General features: G+C 50.7%; 1 protein-coding gene across 3 annotated transcripts in view; it reads right to left on the reverse strand.

The window, feature by feature from the left end:
- The window catches only part of LARGE1 (LARGE xylosyl- and glucuronyltransferase 1), a 437,563-nt gene that overhangs the window by 203,123 nt on the left and 214,812 nt on the right, over positions 1-19,628 (reverse strand). For all 3 annotated transcript variants that reach the window (XM_008144698.3, XM_054719464.1, XM_054719463.1), the window contains one exon: positions 8,058-8,181. In XM_008144698.3, coding sequence (XP_008142920.2) covers positions 8,058-8,181 — 124 coding nt within the window. The remainder of the gene's footprint in view (positions 1-8,057; positions 8,182-19,628) is intronic.

Raw genomic sequence — 19,628 nt, forward strand, 5'->3', positions numbered from 1 at the left:
GGTTCAGGTAGAGGATTCTGGGGGATGAGACGACGACTCAGGAGATATGCCAGGTTTTCAGACACCTGCCCCCTTCATTTCCCTGCAGCCCCAAACACAGAACCCAGGCATTTGTTGGGGCCACTACTGGCCAGGTTTCACCCTAAAGCTGGGCATAGAGATGAAACGTATAGGTGCTGCCCTCCTGGTTCTCTCATCTAGTGGGCCCAGCAGGTGAGTTAAGGCACAGTGATCTATACTCTGACGTTTGGTCTTTATTGGTGCCCAGAACCAATGGAGAGACTCAGAACGATAAGACTTCAGCACAGCACTATTTCTGGTCGAGTCTCGCAATGTGGAACGGGGGCCTCTGGGAGGCAATGATCTCTTATCTCTGCAAGTATTCAAAAGCAGAAGAGTAATGACCATTTATGTAGAACATCACAGAAGAAAGGGAAAGGTTATGCCGGATGAATGCCAAGTTCCTTCCTAATTAAGATTCTATGACTCGGAAGGGGACAGGGCCCATTCATTAGGACACCCCGTTACATTTGCCAGTGTATAGAGTGGACTGTACCAACGACACAGAAAGAGTCTTTTCTAACGCAGATGGCCATTTCGGAGGGTTGTCTACAATTTTCCATGTCTCCTGTTTAAAAGCCCAAGACCAGTCTTCTAAACACAGAAAGGTACGCTTCCGCATGCCTTTCACCCTCCACGTCTGTGCCCCGACCTCGCCTCTGCGGTGCCAGGGAGAAAAGCCGAACACAAAGCTAAGGTTACTGGCCCGAGAGAACCAGGCTGCATCTTCACAAACCACCAGGATAATCCAGGAACCCATCAAGCAGCTCAGAAAACGGGAGAATGCTAGCTTTTCCAGATGTGAACCTGGCATTTAACCTCAGCCAGCCCTCCGGCGTAACACGAGACCCAAAAGGAGAGAAGGAACAAGAGCCCGAGTCCGTAAGCTATTCTAGAAAAACAACCCCAGATGTGTAGTCTCCGGCGAGAAGTCGGGGGTCACTTGCTCCTTTGTAGAAGGGGAAGGCGAGGTGCGTGGACGTGATGGGTTTAAGAAGAGACGTAAGAGGTCAATCACAGCCATCTTCACATCCATGAAAGGAAGGGAAGGAAATAGAATTTGTTGAGAGCCTGCCGTGTGCCAAGCACCAGTGCTTTTCATCCCAAGACCTCACTTACTGCATTAATCCTCAACAACAGAGGAGCGATCAGCTCTTGAAAGACAAACTCTGTGCGTTACTATCTGTCTCACAATATTATTAAACTGCACAAGGCCATCCCAAAGGTCACACATACCTTACTTCACTTCCCTGCAGGGCATCGTAGAGCGGATCGTGTCCTCCATGAGACAGTCCCAGGTCCTCTGTCCTTCTCTGCAGGCGAAGTCTCCATTCCACTCATCCAGCCTTCCCCACCCCCTCCCCCACCCCCGGGGTATGTGATCACCACCCCTGCCAAGGGCTGTCCTTTTGAACTCTGACCTGGACCTGGCAATCATAAAACCCAAACCCAATGTTTGGAAGATGACTGTGTTCGGAAGAGTCACCTGTGAGATCCAGGAGGCTTGCTTAACTCCCTGGGTTTCATTTGCCCCAAAGGCGCTGTGAGTATTGGGCTTGCTTCCCACCCGAGACCCTGTGATTTCGTGGCATCACGAGTCCCTGCTGGCTGGAAATGCCTGTCATTCAGAAAGCACACCTTCCTAGGAGACAGACAGGTGGGGGGCAGCCTGCCCACCTTCCCAGGTGAGAGGAACAACGGGAGCTGGTCTCCCCAGCCTGCAGGGTGCTGAGAGGTCGCAGTTACCTACGGAGGCCTCTGCGGTACTCCCTGGGGGCCAACACAAAGGCACCGAGTGTGAGCAGGAAGCCAATTTTCAGAGTCAGACACCGATATTTTCTGTAAATAGTCCTGCCTTCCACTTCACAAGCTCTCTGCTGCTGGGAAGGAGCAGGCATCGGGTCTAAGAGGAAGGGGGATAAAGGAGGGCCCCCAGCTAGACAGCGAATCACAAAACAGCCTCCAACCTCCTCCCTTCCCCAGCTGGGGATCATCCTCACCCCAGGGTGGCGTGGGGTGACTTCTTTCTGGGCCAAATGGGGGCCAGACCGTTTCTCCTGATGTATACAATCCCACGTCCCACATCGCTTCGCTTGGAAAGGGAAGAGTCAGCCATCAGCCTTGGCATTTATTAGCCGCCTGCCTGATCTTAGGCAGATACTCTTCAACTCTGCGCTTCAAGTTATACATCACCCCAGAGAGGGAGGCAATAAAATTCTCGCTCCGCCCCACGGGGTTGTCGTGGGAAGTGAGTGACAGCATGCCGCCATCCACGAAGCTCGACAGGAAAGCCAGCCCCCTCCTCATCCTGGTCCTTCCCTTGGGACAGCAGCCCCCGTCTGCTGTGGGTTCCCAGCACGAAGACGCCCTCAGTCCTGCAGCCTGTGGGTACGGAGCCTTGGAGGCCGGGACTGACCAGGCCGTGTGAACAGGAGGAAGACGGGCCAGCATCTCACAGGCCACAGAGACTAGCAGCGTACCGGTCCCCACGGATTTCCCGAGGCTCATCTTTAATCATGCACCGGTCCTTCAGAAATCTCCTTTTCCCTACTTCTCCATTCTCCTGCACCACAGACACAATCAGGGGCCCACAGGGGTATTTCTGAGGAACGCTGTTCCCAACAGCTGTCCGAGGGAGTTCAGGAGCTGGGTGGCTGAGGCTGCCCACCAACACGCCTCCTGAAGGCACTGAAGGTCCCAGCACCAGCCGCCCCGCCCCTGCCCTTCCTCCCCCAGCGTCACTAAGGGATGGGTTTGCTGTGCTCCCTCCCTGGCGCACCTGTCCTGGAGAGACACCCACCTGTCCCAGGGCTGCGCTGGGGACTTGACGTGGGTGGTGCAGGGGCAGCTGTCTTATTTACGCCTCTGCAGGGTCCCTGCCCAGGGGCCTCAGGATGCGGTGAGCCCTGGCAGTGAAGGAGAAAGCCCTTCCTAATGATTGGAAAACTCTCAGGGACCCAGCCCGTGTTATTGTGTACCATTCATTTAGCAAACTTTTTCTAAAAAATATATTTGTATTGATTTCAGAGGGAAAGGGAGCGGGAGAGAGAGAAACATCAGTGATGAGAGAGAATCATTGAGTGGCTGCTTCCTGCACGCCCCACACTGGGGATCGAGTCCGCAACCTGGGCATGTGCCCTGACCAGGAATCGAACCTGGGACCCTTCAGTCCACAGGCCAATGCTCTATCCACTGAGCCAAACCAGCTAGGACTAGCAAACTTTTAATATATATATACATATATATATATATATATATATATATATATATATATATATATTATTGAGTTCAGAGAGGAAGGGAGAGGGAGAGATAGAAACATCTATGATGAGAGAGAATCATTGATTGGCTGCCTCCGGCACGCCCCCCTCCTGGGAATTGAGTCCGTAACCTGGGCATGTGCCCTGGCCGGGAATCGAACTGTGACCTCCTGGTTCATAGGTCTACACTTAACCACTGAGTCACCGCAGCCGGGCCATTTAGAGAATCTTTTTTATGAGCCAGGCCTCTCAGCAGGCACAAGGATAGGCGGACGATGAGGAGCGAACGGGACACCGCTGGCCCTGTTGGCGCTTTCCATCCTGGGGAGAGAGACACATTTACCTGCTCATCACACACAAACGCGAAAGGTTACACTGCGCCATGAGTTTATTGAGAAATGCTGGTGACCCTATGACAACATATGACAAAGGAGCCCCTGTGTGATGACAGAGGCAGGGAGGGGCTCCCCGAGTGCAGGCAGACCTAGGAGAGAGGTGGCTCACGTTCCACACCAGCACAATACAGCGAGTGTTGAAGGAAAGCCAGCTGCAATCTTATTGCCGAGGGAGGGTCTTGCATTTGATTTGTAAAAGGCATAACGTCTGTGAAGTGCAACAAGACAAGGTGTGCCTGTACATGCTGCTTATGCAAACGAATGTGGGATTGACATATTAGCATTGGGGGGAGAGAAGGCCAGCTAGAGAACAGGGGTGAAGGGACAGAGTAACCTGTACCCCGCCCGCTGGTGGAGGGAAGCGGCAGAGCAAATCTGAAGACCGAGGGAGAAACCAAGGGTGGTATGAGGTGAAGCTGAAGGAGGCAGGAGCCAGGCGGTGCAGGAAAATGCGACTCAGCTGAAGACCCCGGAAGGTTGCACATGGAGGAAAGGGGGTGGCGATGCTGGGGCTGGCTTCTGGGACAGCCGACTCATGCTGCTGATGGAGAACGCGGAGACTAGGGTGCTGGCAGGGGAGACGGCGGCAAGCCAGGATGTGTCATGGTTGGACACAGGGTGAGGGAAAGGGTCCCGCCAACGATAAACTGCTGGGTTCTGGATGAACAACTAAGTAGAGAGATGGTCGCTCTACGAGCCAGGAGAGGCTCGGGCTGGGGAGAGTGGGCAGAGCATGGTCTTGGGAATGTTGGGCAGCATTACGTATAAATTATTACCGCTGCTATCATTATGGATTACTAGTGGCCCAATGCATGAAGTTCGTGCGGGGCGGGGGGCGAGGAGGGGGGTTCCCTCAGCCCAGCCTGCACCTTCTCCAATCGGGGATCCCTTGGGGGATGTCCGACTACCGGTTTAGGCCCAATCCCTGTGGGACATCCCTCTCACAATCTGGGACCGCTGGCTCCTAACCACTCACCTGCCTGCCTGCCTGCCTGATCCCCCTAACTGCCTCTGCCTGCCTGCCTGATCGCCCCTAAATGGCTCTGCCTGCCTGCCTGATCACCCCTAACTGCCCTCCCCTGCTGGCCTAATCTCGACCCCAACTGCTCTCCCCTGCTGGCCTGATCTCGCACAGTCTCTGTCTCTCTTTGTTTTTCTTAGCAGTCCTCCAGGCCTCCCTGCCTCCCTCTTCCTCTTTCCTGGCTGGGAGGGGGTGGGGCCAGTGGGGGCCGTTCCACCCTCTGCCCACCCTCCCTTCCATCCAGGCCTCTTCAGGCCCAGTCTGTTTTGTTTCCTCATTCTGAGACAGGCTCTGAGAGCGAGCTGGGAGGGAGGGAAAAAAAGGGAGGGAGGGAAAGAAAGCTGGTGGGCGCTGTGTGTGTCTGTGCCTGTGTGCGGTTGTGAGTGAGTGTGAGTGCTAGCCCCACCTCCCCGGTCCCTGTCTCTGCTGCCATAAGTCCCCACCCAGCAGAGCCTGCTGCACGCACAGCCTGGGCGTTAGGTCGAGCCTCCAGTTGTTGTGGATGTGACGGACCCAGGGTTTTTATATATTAGGATGGAGAAAGTATGTCTTATAAAATGCCTTCCCAGTCCTCATCCTCAATGGAATCTTACCTGATTCCAATCTTGGGGGATAAAGAACTGTGGGAGACAGGTATGTAATTGGTAGGAAAATCAAATGCAGGTGTTGGGGACCTGCCTGGCACAGCCAATAGCAGAATCAGGCTGGAGGACAGGACACTGGAGACGATGTCCTTTAGAACTCACCAAATTTGTATTTTTCAATTCTTTTTTTTAAAGCCTGGAGCCCTCAATTCACATGGCTAACAGTCCAGTAAGTAAAATAATGAACAGCAGGTCTACCTGCACTCAAGGGGGCAGGAGAGAGTGAGAAGACCCATCTCCTCCCTCCCATTCCCCTTTCCTCCAAGAGCTCCTGGAAGTTCCAATAGATTACAGTTCTTGGTACCTTACTCCTCAGCCTCCAGACTCTCCCCAGATTCCACAATGGGTACACAGTCAGGAGCCTTTTAATCCCATGTTGCCTCGGCTGCAAAGGAGAGCGGGGTATCTTTAAGGACCTGCTGCACTTCGGGCGCTGCCGGGCCTTCACATGAGCCATCTTATTTGATCCTTTGGCAGCCGGCGCTGTCCTACTCATCCAGCAGCTGATGGAGCCGGGCTCAGAACCCGAATCAGAGAGTTATTCCGAGGCAGGCCAGGAGATGAACGTGGGCTTTTTGTTTTCTGCTACTTTGTCTTTTCTTAAAAAGTAGAGGGTACATACTCAGCTAGCATGGCTCAGTGGTTGAGCATCGACCTATGAACCAGGAGGTCACGGTTCGATTCCCGGTCAGGGCACGTGCCCGGGTGGCTGGCTCCATCCTCATGGTGTGAGGTACATGGGAGGCAGATGATCCATGATTCTCTCTCATCATTGATGTTTCTATTTCTCTCTTCCTCCCCCTTCCTCTCTGAAATCAATAAAAATAGACATTTATTTAAATAGTAGAGGGCACAGGCTTGCAAGGGACACGGCCCAGGATTGCCTGAAGACAGAACGCCGGAGGAGGAGGTGGACGCAGCCTTCTGCGCCAGACGCCGCTCGCCCCTCCCCTGCTTTTCCCCACGGTGTTGGCCCGCACACCCGGGGAGACAGAGTGGCTTGCTTTTACCTTAATTAGTGCAGCAATTTGCTAAATTCTTTTTTTCCCTTTTTGAGAGTGTTAATCAATTTTAGCTCAGAATAGATTGGAATGGCACACAAATTACCACGACAATCCCCAAACGCTGACTTCTGAGCGTCTCCATCAACCTCAGGGCCTGAAATACAGGGAAATCAGCAGCTCTGGCCGGCATCTCTGCGATCTATTTAGAATGTTATGGCTCGGAGATGAAAATATAATGGCTTTATGAGGTTTGGAACAAGCAATTTGCTGGAATCCGCCTCATGCCTAGGTGTTGAGTCCTCCCCAAGGTGACTGGAGACAGAGCATCACGTATCTCTGCAAAGTTATATGTTCCTCTAACAACAGCAATTTGTTAAACCCACAAGCACGACGGGGTTCCAACTATGCAGCACACAACAGAAAAGGACCAGATGGGCCCCGTCCCCGCCCCCATGAAGAAGGTCCAAGACTGAAGCGGCGGACGGACAAGCGAGGAGAAAATGTGTCCTCTTCTCTGGGGAAACCGGGAAAGGTTTTCAGACGAGGTGGCAATGCATCTGAGTTCCGAAGGGTGAGCAGGAGTGGTGACAAGGCGTGTGGAAGGGCATGGCAGTCAGAAGGAGTAGCACAAGCAAAGCCTCAGACACAGCAGAGAAGGTGGAGAGAACCAGTAACACAGTGAATTTGCAGGAATGACAAGAGAGTCCAGAGCCAGGATATGCAGGACTTCTTAACCAGATGTTGACGCAAGCACAGTGGCACAAGAGGATTTTAAGCGAGGGAGTGACGGGATCAAATGGGTCTCATCTGGCTGAAACCCTCTGGCCCAACATAATCTTACCTAATAATAGACAAACATGTAAATTGACCATACCTCCGCTACACCCACAGCCAATTAGGAGTGAGTATGCAAATTAACCCAACAAATATGGGGGGTTACTTTGCATATGCAGGTGCGGAGTGGCTGGGAGGGGCGGGACGCCTGCTATGAGGGGGAAGAGGGGTGGCAGAGGGAGCTACAGGAGCGGTGCTCCGGCCGGGAGCGAGGACTTGCAGGTTCCCGGGTGGCCTGGAGCGAAGCCAGGGGAAGGAAGGCCTATTCTTGCACGAATATCGTGCAACGGGCCTCTAGTCCTTAATATTTATTCAGCAGTCTTTTAAAACACATTCACATACATCCTCTCATTTGAGCCTCTTAATCCCTCATGAGGTTAGCATGGTAGCACCTTTCTTCTGGTGAGAAAACATACCCAGCAAAGGTACAGGTTATCCACTTTGGGTCCTATGTCCAGTGGATGACATTCCATGAATCCAAGCCCAGGTCCATTGGAGGTGGAGTTCAGCATTTATTTACCTCATGGAGGAACAGATCTTAATCTAGATCTCTTTCTGATACGTACCAGGCCCACGGCCTGCAGCCTCCACAGAGAGCCTGGGGACCCAGAAATGCTCAGACCCATGGACACTGTGAGCTAAGGAAGTGGTTGCTTTAAGGCTTTGGAGGATAAAAGTAGTCTCGGGTGGCAGCACCCTCAGTGATCCCCGGGCATTTCCAGTGGGGAGCTGAGTCTTCTGCCATGGCTGAGGTCCCCTAAACCATAAACAAGAAAAGCTCCCAGTTGAGGAGACCAGGAGGCAACCTTCTTCCTGCCCGCCCCAACCCCCACCCGTACCTTGAGCTCGTCCGCGTTGTAGAAGTCCACGCGCACAGCGGGCACCATCCAGGTCTGGAAGAGCGTGGCCAGGATCTGCTCGGCGATGGAGTCGGCGATGAGGTGGAAGTGCAGAGGGTTCCGCCTGTGGGGAGTGGCAGGGCGTGGGTCAGCAGGGAGCACCGAGCCCCAAAATCACACCCTCACCCCTCACCCACCCTCACCCGTGGCCGGTTTCCAACAGCAACTGGGAAAGCAAATCAGGCATGTGACCAAATCAGTGCCCACTGGTGAGGGTGGCAGGGCCGGCAAGGAGCGAGGGCATGCCACCAACTTCAGCCTTTCAGGTGACGACAAGGACCAGGGGGGTGAAATGGCCGGTGACACGCCATCCAAGCCAACCACCGCACCTGTGAGTTAGACACCTGTGTTTCCGGGTGTCCTAAGTGGAGCACGCGTAACACCTGGACTGGCCCTTATTTCTGGCGTCCTTAGCCCGGCTGGTGGAGCCGGCACCATCCTGAGGTCTGTTTCCTGCTTGTTTCTCTCCCAAAGAAAACCAGGCACCCCAGAAGGAGTCACCTGGGCCCGTCACTGGATAGCAGTGTACCTCACTATTCACGTTTCTACCGCTTTTCTTCATCCCACCTCCGTCAACCAGCCCTTACAGAGGCGGCACTCTAGCACAACCCAGCACTACACAGGGCAAAGCTGGGTTCACTCCCAGAGCTGGCATTCAGGAGTGCGGACTTCCGAGTGTCACATATACCTCCCCACACCTGCGTCAGGTATACCTCCCCACACCTGCGTCAGGTATACCTCCCCACACCTGAGTCATGTATACCTCCCCACACCTGCGTCAGGTATACCTCCCCACACGTAAGTCATGTATACCTCCACACACCTGAGTCAGGTACATCTCCCCACACCTGAGTCAGGTATATCTCTCCACACCTGAGTCATGTATACCTCCCCACACCTGCGTCAGGTATACCTCCCCACACCTGCGTCAGGTATACCTCCCCACACGTAAGTCATGTATACCTCCCCACATCTGAGTCAGGTATACCTCCCCACACCTGCGTCAGGTATACCTCCCCACACGTAAGTCATGTATACCTCCCCACACCTGCGTCATGTATACCTCCCCACACGTAAGTCAGGTATACCTCCCCACACCTGTGTCATGTATACCTCCCCACACCTGAGTTAGGTATATCTCCCCACACCTGAGTTAGGTATATCTCCCCACACCTGAGTCAGGTATACCTCCTCACACCTGAGTCAGGTATACCTCCCCACACCTGTGTCAGGTATACCTCCCCACACCTGCATCAGGTATACCTCCCCACACCTGAGTCATGTATACCTCCCCACACCTAAGTCAGGTATACCTCCCCACACCTGAGTCATGTATATCTCCCCACACCTGAGTCAGGTATACCTCCCCACACCTGAATCAGGTATACATCTCCATACCTAAGTCATGTATATCTCCCCACACATGGAGGTGTCCCCTCCATGACCTTCCTCTGGTCCCAAGTGCCTTCCCAGAAGGGAGAGTAAATCCGCAGACACTTAGCTCACTGTTAGGGCAAAACTAGTGTGTGCACGGCCCAAGGGGCCAGTGTGCCTCATGCACTTCCCTCAGGAGACTGTGAAAATGCTCAACCGGGGACATGGGGGGCTCCCAGCGCAGGTGACATGTGCTGACACTGACTCATCGTGAGAACTCGGCCCTGCCCGCCACACCTCTCGGTGGCCACGGAGAAAGCATCTGAGAGCATTGCCCAGACCACTTCTCCTGGAGTCTCCATGGAAACCAAGTTTCCCTTGAGCTTTAACTTGCTAATCCACTGCCAACCAGATGGTCTCCCCTTCATATTCCACAGGCCCCTTGGAATCAAGACAGCCCAATCACAACCCTCCGACCCTGCCAGGTTACTAACTGTGGAGTGCTTGCTCAGTACCATCTCGTCTGTGGGGACAGACTTGGGTCTCTCACTCATGGGTATATCCCAGCCCCCAGAAAAAATGTCAGCATATTACGTGGGGGCTCATTTTGTCCTCTCTTGTCCCCTCCCACAAGCATAGAAGTACTATTGCTGAGGTACTCAGCAATTCCACTCCTAGTTATGTACAAAAAATATATGAAAACATGTTAAGGGTAAAGGGGCCAAATATATGGTGACAGAAGATGATCTGACTTTGGGTGGTAGGCACACAATGCAATATAGAGATCATATGTCATGGTAATGTACACTTGAAACCTATATGATCTTATTAACCAATGTCACTCCAATCTAAATATATAAAAGCCTAAGTGACTGGCCGACCGGCTGACCGGCAGCTATGATGTGCACTGACCACCAGGGGGCAGACACTCAACGCAGGAGCTGCTGAGTGACAGCAACTTTGTACAGTGCCCTCTCGGACTCCGCGACCCCTCGGGGGATGTGGGACTGCTGGTTTCGGCCTGATCCCTGCAGGCCAGGCCGAGAGACCCCACCTGCCGGAGAGACTTCACTCACTGCGCAGATGCCCTTCGAGCCACGGCGCCACCCCAGGTGTGGTGGCCGGGGCGGGACCACAGGAGGTTGGCTCCAGGGTGTCTCCATCCCATCTCGCCCAGTCCTGCCCTGCTGGCCACCTTCTAATTAATTTTCTTTCAATGTGCACGAATCTGTGCACCGGGCCTCTACTAAATTAAATAAAGAAAGTAGTCTTTTTGCCCTAAAACAAACAAAAACATATGTCAAAAGCTAGTATACAAATCTCCACAGTGGCATTATTCAAAAGTCAAGAAGTGGGAACAACCCTAATGGCCACCAATTGGTGAATGGATAAACAAAACGTGTCTATCCATACAATGGAACATTACTGAGCAATGAAAAAGGAATCAAGTACTGACAGGTGCTATGACATGGATGGACCTTGAAAATATTACGCTAAGTGAAAAAAGCCAGCCACAAAGGACTAAATGATATTGTATGATTCCATTTCTATGAAATGTCCAGAATAAACAAATCCATAGATAACGTAGATCTATGGCATCAGGGGATGGAGGTGGAAGTGACTGCTATTGGGTATTAGGGTTTGCTTTTGAGATGATGAAAATGGCCTACGATTAGATAGCAGTGATGGGTGCACAACTGTGAATACACTGAAGACCAACCAAGTGTACACGTCTAAAAAGTGAATTTTAGAGTACGTGAGTTACATCCCAGTACTTCCTCCTTTGCCTGAGAGGGGGAGTGATGGTCCGAACGGTAAGTTTGGGAGCGGGAATCAGCCTGGTGGGCCGGGCTCTTTCTGGACTTCTTCCTCGGGGGGCTGTGCTGTTGTGCACTAAGTGGCTTGCCCAGGTGAGCAAGGCCTGTAACTATCCAGCTGGCCTCTGGCCAGAAGGTCAACCCAACTCATAGGGCCAAAAACGGGAGCCTGGTCCTGCCCACATTTGCAAGGACACCCCAGAATTCAAGACAACGAAGGTGACATTTCATTCTCCCTGTGTCACTTCTGAGTCTTGTCTCACATCCGGTTCCTAACTCACAAGGTAAGCACCAGTTTTAAAACGACAGGGCCCTGCAAATTCCAAGATCAGTCCAAGGCCACGTCTCCATCCTGTTCTCTTCTGTTCTGAGGGAGACACGACAACAGGTGCTAAGGACACAGTTATGCCGAAGTGAATTTCATCCACTCATGACAGTCAGGACTCATTCACAAGAATCCGAAAGGGATTAATTCTCTCCATTTTTTTATCCAATGCTACCTAATTTTGTATCTACACAACATCTGACATAGCCTTTTATACCCGTCACCGGTTATATGTGCATTTTTGGGAGCATTGCTTTAAACCCATGAGAAGAGGCTCCTGCCCGTACAGGGAGGCCAGTGTGGGGCCCAGACAGCTTCCCTGGGTTCAAACACACAGACATTGCCGCAGACATCAAACAAGACCGAGCTTTTACAACAAAGAAGCGAGCGAGTGCGTGCCTCATCTTCAGCAGGGCCTGCAACTCGGCCGGTAATGAGCGATGCTCTGGCCGCCTCCACTGCTCCCCTGTTCCAGGGTGGGATGCAATAAATATGGTAACACAAAGAGGCAGAGATGATGAAACCTCAGCTTCTTCCTTATCCTGTCAGGAATGTGCCACGGCCCCTGCAAGGCAACCCAGGGTCTGTTTATATTAAACTATGCAGGGACATCTGAGCTGAATAATCCTTAATTATTAAGTTGGGAACGGAACTGCAATTTGGAGAAAAAGAAAGAGCCGGTGATGGCAACCTGAACACTCAGTGAATCTGTTGCACTTAGAGATTTAACAGAACTCACTGCAGGAAAACGCAGCGGCCGGAATGAGGTTTTTTTCAGTGAGAGGTTTAGGGTGAGGGAGGACAGGCGGCCTTGATAACGTGGGATGATTCAAGGACAAGTCAGTTTCATGTCAGAAAAGCTCTCCATGGGAGAAGAACAGAGCCACTTTCCAGAAAAATCAAAAGGCTTCCCGTTGTAGTAAGAGCAGCATGGACTCTAGGGTTTGCAGAGGGGAGGTTGGAATCCCAGGAGCATCCCTTACCAGTGACCTTGAACAAGCTCTTTCACCTCTACATGCCTCAGTTTCCTCATCCACTTGTGGGGATAATGGCATTTATTGACCGGGCTGGGATGAAGGTCTAATAAAAAGGTAGAATAAAAATATGTGATGCTTGGCATTAGACCTATACAAGTTCGTTCTCTGATTTCATGTGTATGTGCATAACCAAAGAGCATAAGCTCTCTTGCCCGTTTAAAGATATTACCCTGACCATATTTTTCATTCTTGACTTTACTGAGATACTAGAGGCCCGGTCCAGAAATCTGTGCACAGGCAGGGTCCCTAGGCCTGGCCGGTGATCAGGGCCGATCAGCAGGGCAACCAGCAGGGTGATGGGGGGGCGGAGGGAGCCCACTTGCACCTGCCTTGGCTGGCCTGGCACCACCCGCTTGCTGGCCCCACCCCCGGCCCTGCTGCTGCTGGTGGGGGCCTATGGGCTGGGAGCAGCTCCTGTGTTGAGCGTCTGCCCCCTGGTGGTCAGTGCGCATCATAGCGACCAGTTGTCTGCTGGTCGATCCGCCATTCAGTCGATTTGCATATTAGGGTTTTATATAGATAGATAATTGACAAATAAAAATTGTATGTATTTTAAGGTGAACATGAAGTACAAACATTTAAGGTGATGGTTTCATATGTATACATTATGAAACAATCATGACAATCAAGTCCATTAACATAGTCTTCCTCTCCTATAGTTATCATTTTTTCTTTTCTTCATTCCATGGTATTGTTTTAAGTCATCCAGGCCTTTAAAACTTCCACTTATTTCATACTCAGTACCCCAAAAATACCCACCTGAGAGGATGAAGATGACTATGAAGAATCACAATAGTGATAGCAATGTCTACATGACCCCCCCCAAATGATAATTAAAAATAAAAGAATAATGATACTCAAAATGGTAACTTTTTTTTCCCCCTGAATGAAAGCTCAGACTTTGAAGCGAGGTTGACAGAGATCAAACCTAGCCCTGCCCATCCTCTCTGCACTGACTTAACATCTTGGTCCTCAGTTTCATCATCTGTAAAATGGGGACAATAGCAGTATCCACCTCAAAGAAACCTATGCACTCATTTCTGAAAAACACGAGGAACAGAGCCTGATGCATTCGTGTTTGTTAAATAAATAAAAAGCAGGGATGCTTCAGACAGATCATCTCCTCTCAACAGGCTCAGTGACAGCTTTGGGACAAGCCAGAGCTCCAAGTACAGTGACCTGCCTAGTGGCTCCCAGCTCACAGATGGCAAGACCAGGATCCCCATCTAGCTCTGGTTCTTGGTTTTATTCAAATCCTCGTTCCTCCCTTCACAGTCTGGAAACTGCTTCTATAACAAGTTTAAGCCTGAACAAGCAATAAGACAGTTAGAGGCAGATACTGGCCACGAATATGCTGTTATATCTTCCATGGTCTTCAGGGGCACATGTGAAATTAAAACAAACAAACAAAAAACAACAACCCCCAACAAAAACCCAGCTGCTTGATATGCACAGTGAGGGAATCACCACGCTCCCTCCTGCGAACAGGACTGTTGAGTGTGAGAGTAAGTAGATCATCCCAGCGAGCAAATATTAAATTTTTACAAGCTGGCCAACTTTCCTGCCCAGGAGGTAAACACGTAAGTTACTAAATAAATATTTTCTTTCTCGGCTCACTAAAAGCTCCCTTTCCTTGAAGAGCAGCTGTATTTCCCAGTTTATTTGCAAATGGGATTGGAGTTACAAGCTTCCCCACATTTTTCTCCAAACATCTTTCCAGCTAGGTGACAAAGACTTTACATTGTGCTGCTTTCTATTACACTAGCCTTTATTCACCCATATTTTGAATTTATTATATTCTCACCCAGCTTTTTCTTCGCCATAGAGGCTGCATACCGAGATGACCAAAATATATGTAAAGAGAAAACAAAAGCAAGATCACCCCCAACTACCACATGCAAAAAATTCCATTTTTAAATTTATTTTCTGCTAGTCTTCTACCCCCTGTATTTACACCAGGTAGATGAGCATCTGTGTGCATGGGACACGTTTATATAGTGAAATGATACCCTGCATACGTTGTTGCTTTTTGTTGTTGTTTTTTTAATCCTCACCCGAGGATATTTTTCCATTGATTTTTAGAGAGAGTGGAAAAGAGAGGGAAAGACAGAGAGAATTATCAATGTGAGAGAAAATATATCAATTGGTTGCCTCCTATATGCGCTCCGACCAAGGCCCGGGCCAGGGAGGAGCCTGCAACCAAGGTATGTGCTGTTGACCGGAATCGAACTCGGGACCCTTCGGTACACAGGCCGGCGCTCTATCCACTGAGCCTAACTGGCTAGGGCAGTGGTCGGCAAACTCATTAGTCAACAGAGCCAAATATCAACAGTACAACGATTGAAATTTCTTTTGACAGCCAAATTTTTTAAACTTAAACTTCTTCTAACGCCACTTCTTCAAAATAGACTCGCCCAGGCCGTGGTATTTTGTGGAAGAGCCACACTCAAGGGGTCAAAGAGCCGCATGTGGCTTGCGAGCCTCAGTTTGCCGACCACGGGGCTAAGACATGCATACGTTTTTGAATTCTGCTGTCACTTATTTTGTATCATAAAATATCATTTATGTCTATGTTATGACGTCCATCTTAAAACCAACCAAGCACGTGGGTTAGTGTCAGAGGATGTTCCATTTATTTAACTTTACTGTTTATAAGTGCTATTCAAATTTTTCTAACTATAAGTAATATTTCACAAAAGCCACCTTGCATTAGGATTGGCCTTTTAAGACAGAGCCCCTAATGCAGTCATGTCGGATCATGGTCTTGGGCATAATACTATGACATGTCTTTCCAAAAAGCTGCCATAGCCATTTTCAGGGCCGGCGTCCCTGTGTATGAGTGTCCGTATCACTCTTTTCCTACCTTTCATAACACAGTGTGCCTACCGTCAGCGGGCAGGCTGCAGAAGTAACATTGATTTCAAGTAACAAAGCAAGCCTTCCATGAAAATCTGCCGAAAACCTCGTCTGGAAAACAAATCTAATTACTGTAATTCACAGCGAAAGCCGAAAGAGCCATCCTGCCCCACTATTATTATATTATTCTTTCCATTAGCAGGTACTTCGTTGGTCAAAGAGCTTTATCATCATGTGTGTGTTAATCCCCGTAACGTGCTGTGGAGGCAAGGGAGCTATTTATAGCTGGACTTTCTGAGCGGAAAACCTCTCAGAAGTCCTGCTGTCTCCATATCTAAACTCACGAGCCCCTGCCTGTCAATTCACAGAACCATTCTCATTGGTAGAATTTCTTGGGTGGGAGGGCGGAAGTGGTTATTTGGTCACTGCCGTGGGGTGCAGGATTTTCATAACACCTCAGGGGTATGTGCTTTCTTCTCAACTCCCCATGCCTCCCTGATGGTGCAACTACTGCTGCCTTTACATTTACATTTTTACACGGTGCTGCGTCGTTACCATAGGAGTAAAAGTTTGCACTCAACAGAACTCTCACCATTTCGACAACTCTCGGGATTATCGGATCTGTAGCTAAAGCAACAGCAATAATATTTACACCAAACACGACCACCAGAAGGTTCTGTGACCTGAAAACTGGCCATAAATTTGAGAAATAACATACTGACGGTCTGTGGTCATGCAAATACGCTTCTCTAAAGAGTGGTTTTTTTCTTTTTTTCCCCCCGATCGGGGAGGGACCTGAGTTCTTTAGTGGAGAGAAGGAATAAATGCATCAAAGGCTGATTACCACTCATTGAATTCAATGCTCAGGCCCCGAAACGCCTGGTTTCAAGTGGCAGATGAAGGTGAAGAACCACATGGAGTTTCAGAAAGTGCACAGGAGCCAGGTGGCGCGGGAGGGGCGTCCCGCCACACGTCGGAAGATGTGGGGTAGAGCCCCACTTGGCCATTGCCACTTCCTTCCTTCCTCCGAAGTCACCATGCCAACTGGACAGGGCGATGAGGAGGAGCCGAGAGCCCCACCCCTGAGGGTGTAAGGATCATGGCTGCTCACTTCTCCCAACCCCCTCCCCCTCCAGGAGGCAGTGATGGATGTTTTGTTACCCCGCTGGCTGACTGCAGGCACATAAAGTGGGGGCGGGGGACAGACAGCCAAAGAGCCATCCAGGTGAGGTCAGTACAAAGAGCCACGCTAATAAGGAAATGTTCTTCTCAACCAAGTAAGTTTTAGGGTGAGTTGGTCGGCAGCAAAAGAGAACTGAGACAAGAACTAACTAATGTCTAAAGCAAGCATGTCAAACTCGTGGCCCACGGGCCGCATGCCTCGTTTATTTGGCCCTTGTTAGCCTTTGAGTTTGACATGCTTGGTCTAAAGAGTTCAAGAGTTCAAATGACCTGCTAAAAATCAGTCAGCAAGTCAGTGGCATAAATGTGAAACTGAACTAGGTCTGAGCCAGGTATATTGGTTAACCGGTTGAGTAAATATATCTTCAGGTTATTTATGAATGCAGTCCCCTAGATTCAGTTGTCCACCAAGTAAACATCGATGGAGCACATAATGTGTGTTAAGTACTTGGCTAAGATACTAGAAATACAGAAAAAATAAGGCACGGATTCTGTCCCCACAAGTCCCACACTCTACTATAAAAGACACAACAGAAATAGATAAATACAGTGTAATAAAAATAATAGCAGAAAGAGGCACAGGGCACTATGGGCTGGTAGGAGGGAAGCCCCAACCTAGACCTACACCGCTGGGGCGCTGCCTGGTAAAAATGATGCCTATCGGAGTACTGAAGAGTAAGGCGAGTTTGCAAGGTAGGGTGTGAAGAGAGGAAGGAAGAGGGGAGAAATGGGCAGACAGAGCTGAATGAGGATAGACAGCAGGCAGGACACACCTGGGCACACCTGCAGCAGGTGGGGCTGCGACCAGGTCAGCGTTGCCGGAGGGTGAAGTATCAGCAAGGGGAGGAGAGAGAGAGAGAGAGCACCGTTGGGGATGACATCCGAATCCGGATGGTCTGTGTGACACTGTAAAGAGATTCCGTTCTCTCCCCTGGACGAGGAGAAGCCAATGCCGGGCTTTGCGAAGCCAGGTTTGCGTGTCTGAAACACCGCTCTAGCCTTTGGGAGCCTGGCTGTGGGGAGACGGGAGGGACAAGAGCCAGAGAGACTAAGCATACCTGGACTCTGCCAGTCACAGTGGGAGGAGAGGAAAGGGTAGAGAGGGAGAAGTTGTTCAAGGGAGAACCCTGAGGCACCGATAACAGATGGGCTGGATGGGGGGCTGAACCCAAGATGAACCCTGTTTCGTGCAGGGTTGGCAGCGCTTGGGTGGCCATCATTTCTCCTGTCTCTGTTGATGCCACTGACAGTTGGATTCTAGCATCAAACTTTCCATTCATCTCTGTTCAACTGAACGCGGAGTTTTTTTGTGATTATTCCTACTGCTGAGAACCTTCTGGATCCTGACCCCGTCACCTGACACATTTGTACGCTGTTGGCTAAAGCTCTGGGTAAGCTTCATCCAAGCCTTGGAAAGCTTCTTTGATCAGAGCCAACGACACTGGCTGGAACTGGGGGGTTCGATCTGGATAGACCCTAAGTATGCTGACGCATCAATCAACACGGAGAGGGGACAGAGGAAAGTCCCGAGGGAAAGTGGAGGCCCACGCCTGGAATTTAAGGGGGAGAAGCGATGACTCAGGAAGGCGGGCACCTCCCGGAGGCAGAGGCATCTGTCCTTTGCGCGGCTGGTTCCCTGCGGGCCCCTGGGGCCATGGATATCATCTGCAGGCTGGAATTTGCACTTTCACGTAAGGCAGGGCCTCTCTAATGGTCAGAAATGGCCAGAGGTGGGCCGGGCTACAATGGAAAAGAGAATGCAACCAACCTATTTTAGTTTGCTAGTGCTGCCGGAACAAAATTCCACAGAACGATACAAAATGCCACAGACTGAGTGGCTTAACCAATAGAAAGAATTTCCCACAGTCTGGAGGCTGGATGTCCAAGACTGAAGTGTGGGCAGGGCTGGTTTCTTCCCAGGCCTCCTGTCTTAGCTGTAGATGCTGTCTTCTCCGTGTCCTCACATGGTCTTCATACTGTGTGAGTCTGTGTCCTAATCTCTTCCCATAAGGGCACCAGTCATACCAGATTAGGGTCCACTCTATTGACCTCATTTTAATTGAATCACCTCCTTAAAGATCGTATCTCCAAATTCAGTCACATTCTGAGCTACTGGGGATTAGGACTCCAACAGATAAAGTGTTTTGGGGCGACACACACAATTCAGCCACAACCTGACAACAGGGACGTGTACACAGAGAGGTCTGGTGACTGTCAGGCAAGGGAAGCTGATGAAGAATTGGAGCATTAAATTTGGGGTGTCCTTGAAGGTCCCTTCAAGTCTAAAAGCTGCAATTCTAAACACTGTGAGACAGCACCTAATTGCTACTATTAAACATTAACACAACTAGCAGCCCGGTGCATGGATTCATGCACATTGAAAGGATATTAATCAGAAGGTGGCCGGCGGGGTGGGACTGGGCGAGACAGGCTGAACACGCCCTGGGGCCAATCTCCACAGTCCCTTCAGAGCCAGCCCCACCGAGGGTGGTGCTGTGGCTCAGAGGGAATCTGCAGAGTGAGCAGGGTCCCTCTGGCAGGTGAGGTCCCTCAGCCTGGCCTGGCCTGCAAGGATCCCAGAGGAGTCCCAGAGTGTGAGAGGGCACTCTGCAAAGTTGCTGTCGTACAGGGTATGGAATGCAAACACAAGTGTGCAGTAAACCAGATTCCGGGCTGACAGTGCCCCAGCAACAACAAAACCCATGGCCAAAGGTGGAATTGCGCGGCCCTGCGAGGAATCAGGCTCCCTCCTCTCTGGTTTCAGACGGGTTGCGTCATCCAAGAACTGCTGCTGCCAACTCACTGCAGCTCGGCAGCTCCTGCATTGAGCGACAGCCCCCCGGTGGTCAGTGCACGTCATAGCTACCGGTCAGATGGACACTTAGCATATTAGTCTTTTTACATACATAGATAGTCTCCC

Source organism: Eptesicus fuscus, chromosome 7 (genome assembly GCF_027574615.1).
Source record: "Eptesicus fuscus isolate TK198812 chromosome 7, DD_ASM_mEF_20220401, whole genome shotgun sequence".
In the NCBI taxonomy this organism is placed as follows: domain Eukaryota; kingdom Metazoa; phylum Chordata; class Mammalia; order Chiroptera; family Vespertilionidae; genus Eptesicus; species Eptesicus fuscus.